General features: G+C 50.4%; 1 protein-coding gene across 1 annotated transcript; it reads right to left on the bottom strand.

Moving 5' to 3' along the window:
* Positions 1-5,398: 5,398 nt before the first annotated feature.
* LOC139563510 (adhesive plaque matrix protein-like) lies at positions 5,399-7,968 on the bottom strand. Its single transcript, XM_071382216.1, has 3 exons — positions 7,881-7,968; positions 5,953-7,602; positions 5,399-5,412 (listed from the first exon to the last, which is right to left on the bottom strand). The coding sequence occupies exons 1-3, from the start codon at positions 7,966-7,968 to the stop codon at positions 5,399-5,401; spliced, it is 1,752 nt and encodes a 583-aa protein (XP_071238317.1).
* Positions 7,969-10,016: the final 2,048 nt, after the last annotated feature.

The raw sequence follows: 10,016 nt of genomic DNA on the forward strand, positions 1-10,016 counted from the left end.
TCCCCCTGTGACCAATAGAAAACCACACAACCCTCCCCTGTGACCAATAGAAAACCACACAACCCTCCCCCTGTGACCAATAGAAAACCACACAACCCTCCCCTGTGACCAATAGAAAACCACACAACCCTCCCCTGTGACCAATAGAAAACCACACAACCCTCCCCCTGTGACCAATAGAAAACCACACAACCCTCCCCTGTGACCAATAGAAAACCACACAACCCTCCCCCTGTGACCAATAGAAAACCACACAACCCTCCCCTGTGACCAATAGAAAACCACACAACCCTCCCCCTGTGACCAATAGAAAACCACACAACCCTCCCCTGTGACCAATAGAAAACCACACAACCCTCCCCCTGTGACCAATAGAAAACCACACAACCCTCCCCTGTGACCAATAGAAAACCACACAACCCTCCCCTGTGACCAATAGAAAACCACACAACCCTCCCCCTGTGACCAATAGAAAACCACACAACCCTCCCCTGTGACCAATAGAAAACCACACAACCCTCCCCCTGTGACCAATAGAAAACCACACAACCCTCCCCCTGTGACCAATAGAAAACCACACAACCCTCCCCTGTGACCAATAGAAAACCACACAACCCTCCCCCTGTGACCAATAGAAAACCACACAACCCTCCCCTGTGACCAATAGAAAACCACACAACCCTCCCCTGTGACCAATAGAAAACCACACAACCCTCCCCCTGTGACCAATAGAAAACCACACAACCCTCCCCTGTGACCAATAGAAAACCACACAACCCTCCCCTGTGACCAATAGAAAACCACACAACCCTCCCCTGTGACCAATAGAAAACCACACAACCCTCCCCTGTGACCAATAGAAAACCACACAACCCTCCCCTGTGACCAATAGAAAACCACACAACCCTCCCCTGTGACCAATAGAAAACCACACAACCCTCCCCTGTGACCAATAGAAAACCACACAACCCTCCCCTGTGACCAATAGAAAACCACACAACCCTCCCCTGTGACCAATAGAAAACCACACAACCCTCCCCTGTGACCAATAGAAAACCACACAACCCTCCCCTGTGACCAATAGAAAACCACACAACCCTCCCCTGTGACCAATAGAAAACCACACAACCCTCCCCTGTGACCAATAGAAAACCACACAACCCTCCCCTGTGACCAATAGAAAACCACACAACCCTCCCCTGTGACCAATAGAAAACCACACAACCCTCCCCTGTGACCAATAGAAAACCACACAACCCTCCCCTGTGACCAATAGAAAACCACACAACCCTCCCCTGTGACCAATAGAAAACCACACAACCCTCCCCTGTGACCAATAGAAAACCACACAACCCTCCCCTGTGACCAATAGAAAACCACACAACCCTCCCCTGTGACCAATAGAAAACCACACAACCCTCCCCTGTGACCAATAGAAAACCACACAACCCTCCCCTGTGACCAATAGAAAACCACACAACCCTCCCCTGTGACCAATAGAAAACCACACAACCCTCCCCTGTGACCAATAGAAAACCACACAACCCTCCCCTGTGACCAATAGAAAACCACACAACCCTCCCCTGTGACCAATAGAAAACCACACAACCCTCCCCTGTGACCAATAGAAAACCACACAACCCTCCCCTGTGACCAATAGAAAACCACACAACCCTCCCCTGTGACCAATAGAAAACCACACAACCCTCCCCTGTGACCAATAGAAAACCACACAACCCTCCCCTGTGACCAATAGAAAACCACACAACCCTCCCCTGTGACCAATAGAAAACCACACAACCCTCCCCTGTGACCAATAGAAAACCACACAACCCTCCCCTGTGACCAATAGAAAACCACACAACCCTCCCCTGTGACCAATAGAAAACCACACAACCCTCCCCTGTGACCAATAGAAAACCACACAACCCTCCCCTGTGACCAATAGAAAACCACACAACCCTCCCCCTGTGACCAATAGAAAACCACACAACCCTCCCCTGTGACCAATAGAAAACCACACAACCCTCCCCTGTGACCAATAGAAAACCACACAACCCTCCCCCTGTGACCAATAGAAAACCACACAACCCTCCCCTGTGACCAATAGAAAACCACACAACCCTCCCCTGTGACCAATAGAAAACCACACAACCCTCCCCCTGTGACCAATAGAAAACCACACAACCCTCCCCTGTGACCAATAGAAAACCACACAACCCTCCCCCTGTGACCAATGAAAAACCACACAACCCTCCCCTGTGACCAATAGAAAACCACACAACCCTCCCCTGTGACCAATAGAAAACCACACAACCCTCCCCTGTGACCAATAGAAAACCACACAACCCTCCCCTGTGACCAATAGAAAACCACACAACCCTCCCCTGTGACCAATGAAAAACCACACAACCCTCCCCTGTGACCAATAGAAAACCACACAACCCTCCCCCTGTGACCAATGAAAAACCACACAACCCTCCCCTGTGACCAATAGAAAACCACACAACCCTCCCCTGTGACCAATAGAAAACCACACAACCCTCCCCTGTGACCAATAGAAAACCACACAACCCTCCCCTGTGACCAATAGAAAACCACACAACCCTCCCCTGTGACCAATAGAAAACCACACAACCCTCCCCTGTGACCAATAGAAAGACACACAACCCTCCCCTGTGACCAATAGAAAACCACACAACCCTCCCCTGTGACCAATAGAAAACCACACAACCCTCCCCTGTGACCAATAGAAAACCACACAACCCTCCCCTGTGACCAATAGAAAACCACACAACCCTCCCCCTGTGACCAATAGAAAACCACACAACCCTCCCCTGTGACCAATAGAAAACCACACAACCCTCCCCCTGTGACCAATAGAAAACCACACAACCCTCCCCTGTGACCAATAGAAAACCACACAACCCTCCCCTGTGACCAATGAAAAACCACACAACCCTCCCCTGTGACCAATAGAAAACCACACAACCCTCCCCTGTGACCAATAGAAAACCACACAACCCTCCCCTGTGACCAATAGAAAACCACACAACCCTCCCCTGTGACCAATAGAAAACCACACAACCCTCCCCTGTGACCAATAGAAAACCACACAACCCTCTCCTGTGACCAATAGAAAACCACACAACCCTCCCCTGTGACCAATAGAAAACCACACAACCCTCCCCTGTGACCAATAGAAAACCACACAACCCTCCCCCTGTGACCAATAGAAAACCACACAACCCTCCCCTGTGACCAATAGAAAACCACACAACCCTCCCCTGTGACCAATAGAAAACCACACAACCCTCCCCCTGTGACCAATAGAAAACCACACAACCCTCCCCTGTGACCAATAGAAAACCACACAACCCTCCCCCTGTGACCAATAGAAAACCACACAACCCTCCCCTGTGACCAATAGAAAACCACACAACCCTCCCCCTGTGACCAATGAAAAACCACACAACCCTCCCCTGTGACCAATAGAAAACCACACAACCCTCCCCTGTGACCAATAGAAAACCACACAACCCTCCCCTGTGACCAATAGAAAACCACACAACCCTCCCCTGTGACCAATAGAAAACCACACAACCCTCCCCTGTGACCAATAGAAAACCACACAACCCTCCCCTGTGACCAATAGAAAACCACACAACCCTCCCCTGTGACCAATAGAAAACCACACAACCCTCCCCTGTGACCAATGAAAAAAACATATATATACAGGGTTGTAATGATGTGCAAATAGTTAAAGTACAAAAGGGGAAATAAATAAACATAAATATGGGTTGTATTTACAATGGTGTTTGTTCTTCACTGGTTTCCCTTTTTTTGTGGCAACAGGTCACAAATCTTGCTGCTGTGATTGCACGCTATATCACCCAATTCAGATGGCAGTTTATAAAAATGTATTGAGGAATGCCTCGTGAGTTTACAACTGTTCTACCCCAACTCCATCAGCACCCAAAGCACAAGGCCTAAACATGTATTTGTTAACAGGAAATGCTTGAACCGGTTGAATCAACGTTGTTTCCATGTCGTGTTGACAAAAAAAAAAATGCAATGCGATGACGTTGAATTAACGTGGAAAAGTGATTGGATTTGCAAAAAGTTATCAAGGTAAGGCAATTTTTTCACCCAACTTTCAACCTAAATCCAATGACATGTTGACACTTTTTGTTGATTTCATGTTGAAATCAAGTCAGTTGACAACTCAACCAAAAATAAATCTAAACTAGATGTTGAACTGACGTCTGTGCCCAGTGGGTAGGCTACTGAACATGTCCAGGAGATTCAGTCTCAACCACATGGGCCTACAATAAATGCTTATTATTCTTTAAATAATATTGTAAATGTGCAGAAAACCCGACTTAATAAGCGTGTTCGCACTGGTCGAGGGACAGGATATGCTATGCTCGCGCGCAGAACGCTGCACCTGTCCTTTATACGCACGCAATAGCGCTGTGATGCATGATAAAAATGTAGTTTTCGGGAAGATAAAAAGTACCGAATCAGTTTTTAGCCTATCTAAAGTAGGCCTATGTGTGTACAAATGGTAGACCCGCGGTCTAAGTAGAGTAGGGAACTCACAAGCCACCAAAATAACAGAACCTACCAAAACACACCAAAAAAATAAACAAAATCTAAAAATCTACGAAACAGCAATTTTGTGCAGTGGCTACTTTTCATGAAATCATGGTCTAACCTTGTCTCACCACAGAGAAGCAGCAGGCAGTCCTGTCCTCTGAAGGGGAATCCGTATCAGAATGAACAATAGTATAATAAATTGTTCAGCACTTTCATACAATAGTCCATATACAGTCTACACCGGGCAGCTGCCGGCCCTCCCTCTATAAGAGATATAAGATATTGAATAAAGGGGAATCATCACCCTGTCTGTATCCTCTCACACAAGCAAGCACACGTAGCCTACAGTACATGCGCGCACCTAAACGCACACAGCGGTCCATTGGCGCACCTACACACACCGGTCCAGTAAACGTTAAAGACCTCCACTTACTTATTCTCTAGCCGATGCCCTCTGCTCTCCGCTCCTCACAAGACGTTCTCTCCGTGATTAGTGGAATGTTTTCTCTCCTTTTCCCGTTTTCTCTTCTTCCCTTCCTTTGCCTCTGTTGGTGTTCACACGCAGGTGCATGCAGGGCGGACGTTTCCACATGGCACCAGAGCCAAGACCTCTCTCTCACTCTCTCTTGTCCTCTCTCTCTATGTCTCTCTTTCTTTTGCTCTTTCTCTCTGTCTTGCTCTCACTCACTCTCTCTGTCTTGCTCTCCCTCACTCTCTCTGTCTTTTTCTATCTATCTCTCTATCTCTCTTTCATTATTTCTCTCTCTCTCTTTCTGTTTGACTCACCCATTTTACTTTCTCACTGAGAGGCCCCTGACAGAGTAAATAGAGCAGAGAGAAGAGATAAGGAAAGCGGTAGGGGAGGAGAGGAGAAAGGGGGAGAGGTGGGGGAGGAGAGGAGAAAGGGGGAGAGGTAGGGGAGGTGAGGAGAGGGTAGAGGTAGGGGAGGAGAGGGGTAGAGCGGTAGGGGATGAGAGGAGAAATGGGGAGAGGTAGGGGAGGAGAAGAGAGGGGAGAGGTAGGGGAGGAGAGGAGCGGAGAAAGGGGGAGAGGTAGGGGAGTAGAGGAGGGGAGAGGTAGGGGAGGAGAGGAGAGGGGAGAGGTAGGGGAGGAGAAAGGGGGAGATGTAGGGGAGGAGAGGAGAGGGGTAGAGTGGTAGGGGAGGAGAGGAGAAATGGGGAGAGGTAAGGGAGGAGAGTGGATGGAGAGGAGGAGAGATGGGGAGAGGTAGGAGAAGAGAAGGGAGAGGAGGAGAGGAGAGGTAGGAGAAGAGAGGGGAGAGGAGGAGAGATGAAGAGAGGAGTAGATGGGGGAGGGCAGGGGCTCTCTGGGTTGATGGTGAAGGGGAGGGGCTCTCTGGGTTGATGGTGGGAGGGCAGGGGCTCTCTGGGTTGATGGTGGGAGGGCAGGGGCTCTCGGGGTTGATGGTGGGAGGGCAGGGGCTCTCTGGGTTGATGGTGGGAGGGCAGAGGCTCTCTGGGTTGATGGTGGGAGGGCAGGGGCTCTCTGGGTTGATGGTGGGAGGGCAGGGGCTCTCTGGGTTGATGGTGGGAGGGCAGGGGCTCTCTGGGTTGATGGTGGGAGGGCAGGGGCTCTCTGGGTTGATGGTGGGAGGGCAGGGGCTCTCTGGGTTGATGGTGGGAGGGCAGGGGCTCTCTGGGTTGATGGTGAAGGGGAGGGGCTCTCTGGGTTGATGGTGGGAGGGTAGGGGCTCTCTGGGTTGATGGTGGGAGGGCAGGGGCTCTCTGGGTTGATGGTGGGAGGGTAGGGGCTCTCTGGGTTGATGGTGGGAGGGCATGGGCTCTCTGGGTTGATGGTGAGAGGGAAGGGGCTCTCTGGGTTGATGGTGGGAGGGCAGGGGCTCTCTGGGTTGATGGTGGGAGGGTAGGGTCTCTCTGGGTTGATGGTGGGAGGGTAGGGGCTCTCTGGGTTGATGGTGGGAGGGTAGGGGCTCTCTGGGTTGATGGTGGGAGGGCAGGGGCTCTCTGGGTTGATGGTGGGAGGGTAGGGTCTCTCTGGGTTGATGGTGGGAGGGTAGGGGCTCTCTGGGTTGATGGTGGGAGGGTAGGGGCTCTCTGGGTTGATGGTGGGAGGGCAGGGGCTCTCTGGGTTGATGGTGGGAGGGCAGGGGCTCTCTGGGTTGATGGTGGGAGGGCAGGGGCTCTCTGGGTTGATGGTGAAGGGGAGGGGCTCTCTGGGTTGATGGTGGGAGGGCATGGGCTCTCTGGGTTGATGGTGGGAGGGCAGGGGCTCTCTGGGTTGATGGTGGGAGGGCAGGGGCTCTCTGGGTTGATGGTGGGAGGGCAGGGGCTCTCTGGGTTGATGGTGGGAGGGCAGGGGCTCTCTGGGTTGATGGTGGGAGGGCAGGGGCTCTCTGGGTTGATGGTGGGAGGGCAGGGGCTCTCTGGGTTGATGGTGAAGGGGAGGGGCTCTCTGGGTTGATGGTGGGAGGGCAGGGGCTCTCTGGGTTGATGGTGGGAGGGTAGGGTCTCTCTGGGTTGATGGTGGGAGGGTAGGGGCTCTCTGGGTTGATGGTGGGAGGGCAGGGGCTCTCTGGGTTGATGGTGGGAGGGCAGGGGCTCTCTGGGTTGATGGTGGGAGGGCAGGGGCTCTCTGGGTTGATGGTGGGAGGGCAGGGGCTCTCTGGGTTGATGGTGGGAGGGCAGGGGCTCTCTGGGTTGATGGTGGGAGGGTAGGGGCTCTCTGGGTTGACGGTGGGAGGGCAGGGGCTCTCTGGGTTGACGGTGGGAGGGCAGGGGCTCTCTGGGTTGACGGTGGGAGGGCAGGGGCTCTCTGGGTTGACGGTGGGAGGGCAGGGGCTCTCTGGGTTGACGGTGGGAGGGCAGGGGCTCTCTGGGTTGACGGTGGGAGGGTAGGGGCTCTCTGGGTTGATGGTGGGAGGGCAGGGGCTCTCTGGGTTGATGGTGGGAGGGCAGGGGCTCTCTGGGTTGATGATGGGAGGGCAGGGGCTCTCTGGGTTGATGGTGGGAGGGCAGGGGCTCTCTGGGTTGATGGTAAGAGCAAATTTCTTCCAGCAAATTCAGAAAAGTGCTGTTGTACACCAACAGTATGGTACTACAGAGGAAAATCAGGCAATTTAAATTCATTAGGCACTAATCTATGGATTTTACATGACTGGGAATACAGATATGCATCTGGTAGGGGAGTGGATCAGAAAACCAGTCAGTATCTGGTGTGACCACCATTTGCCTTATGCAGCACGATACATCTCCTTGACATAGAGTTGGCTGTTGATTGTGGCCTGTGGAATGTTGTCCCACTAATCTTCAATGGCTGTGCGAAGTTGATGGACATTGACGTGAACTGGACAATGCTGTAGTACACGTCGATCCAGAGCATCCCAAACATGATCAATGGGTGACATGTCTGGTGAGTATGCAGGCCATGGAAGAAATGGGACATTTTCAGCTTCCAGGAATTGTGTACAGAGCCTTGCGACAAGGGGCCGTTCATTATAATGCTGAAACATGAGGAGATGACAGCAGATGAATGACACGACAACGGGCCTCAGGATCTCATCATGGCATTCAAACTGCTATCGATAAAATGCAATTGTGTTTGTTGTCTGTAGCTTATGCCTGCCCATACCATAACCCCACCGCCACCATGTGGCACTCTGTTCACAACGTTGGCATCAGCAAACCGATTGCCCACACAACCGCATACACACTGTCTGCCCTCTGCCAGGTGCAGGTGAAACTGGGATTCATCCGTGAAGAGCACACTTCTCCAGTGTGCCAGTGGCCATTGAAGATTAGTATTTGCCCGCTGAAGTCGGGTTACGACGCCGAACTGCAGACAGGTCAAGACCCTTATGAGGACGACGAGCACGCAGATGAGCTTCCCTGAGCCACAGTTTGTGCAGAAATTCTTTGGTTGTGCAAACCCACAGTTTAATCAGCTGTCCAGGTGGCTCGTCTCAGACCATCCCGCAAGTGAAGAACCCAGATGTGGAGGTCCTGGTCTGGCGTGGTTACACGTGGTCTGCGGTTGTGAGGCCGGTTGGACATACAGACAAATTCTATAAAATGACATTGGAGGTGGCTTATGGTAGAGAAATTAACATACAATTATATGGCAACAATTCTGGTGGACAATCCTGCTGTCAGCATGCCAACTGTACGCTCCCTCAAAACCGAGGCATCTGTGGCATTGTGTTGTTTTACAAAACTGCACATTTTAGAGTGGCCTTTTATTCTCCCCACCACAAGGTGCACCTGTGTAATGATCATGCTGTTTAATCAGCTTCTTGATATGCCACTCCTATCAGATGGAGGGATTATTTTGGCAAAGGAGAAATGCCACTAACAAGGATGTGAACAAATTTGTTGAGAAATAATTTTCTGTGCTTTTGGAACATTTCAGGGATCTTTAATTTCAGCTCATGAAACATGGGACCAACACTTTACATGTTGTGTTTATATTTTTGTTCAGTGTATTTGGATGATACTATTATGTAAGCTATTGCCCTTCCTGTTAGAACTGCATCGTTGGTTAAGGGCTTGTAAGTAAGTATTTCACTGTAAAGGTCTACACCTGTTGTATTCAGCTCATGTGACAAATAAAATTTGATTTGATTTGGCTGCGTCAAAACTACAGTCAGATTTTATTGCTATGCAGGAATCGTTTGTTGATATAAAACGTGTGCTTTAATATGGGCAAAACGAAATACATGTTGTTTTTAAACTCTCTTAAGAATGTTTCAGATTAATTACATGTTCACTCATAAGTTCCCGAATCAAACGTGTTCCCGCATATAAATACTTAGGCATTTGGATTGATATGGATGTGATGTTTAAAAAAATATAGATCAAATCAAATTCAAATCAAATCAAATACATTTATAAAGCCCTTTTTACATCAGCAGATGTCACAAAGTGCTGTACAGAAACCCAGCCTAAAACCCCAAACAGCCAGCAATGCAGATGTAGAAGCACGGTGGCTAGGAAAAAGTCCCTAGAAAGGCAGGAACATAGGAAGAAACCTAGAGAGGAACAAGGCTCTGAGGGGTGGCCAGTCCTCTTCTGGCTGTGGCGGGTGGAGATTATAAGAGAACATGGCCATTAAGGCCAGATCATTCTTCAAGATGTTCAAACATTCATAGATGACTAGCAATATCAAATAATAACCATAGTGGTTGTAGAGGGTGCAACAGGTCAGTACCTCAGGAGTAAATGTCAGTTGGCTTTTCATAGGCGAGCATTCAGGTCGAGACAGCAGGTGCGGTAGAGAGAGGGAGAGAGAATGAGGGAGAGAGAGAGAGAGTCGAAAACAGCAGGTCCAGGACAAGGTAGCACATCCGATGAACAGGTCAGGGTTCTATAGCCGCAGGCAGAACAGTTGAAACTGGAGCAGCAGCACGGCATGGTGGACTGGGGACAGCCAGGAGTCATCAG

Source organism: Salvelinus alpinus, chromosome 34 (assembly GCF_045679555.1).
Source record: "Salvelinus alpinus chromosome 34, SLU_Salpinus.1, whole genome shotgun sequence".
NCBI lineage: Eukaryota > Metazoa > Chordata > Actinopteri > Salmoniformes > Salmonidae > Salvelinus > Salvelinus alpinus.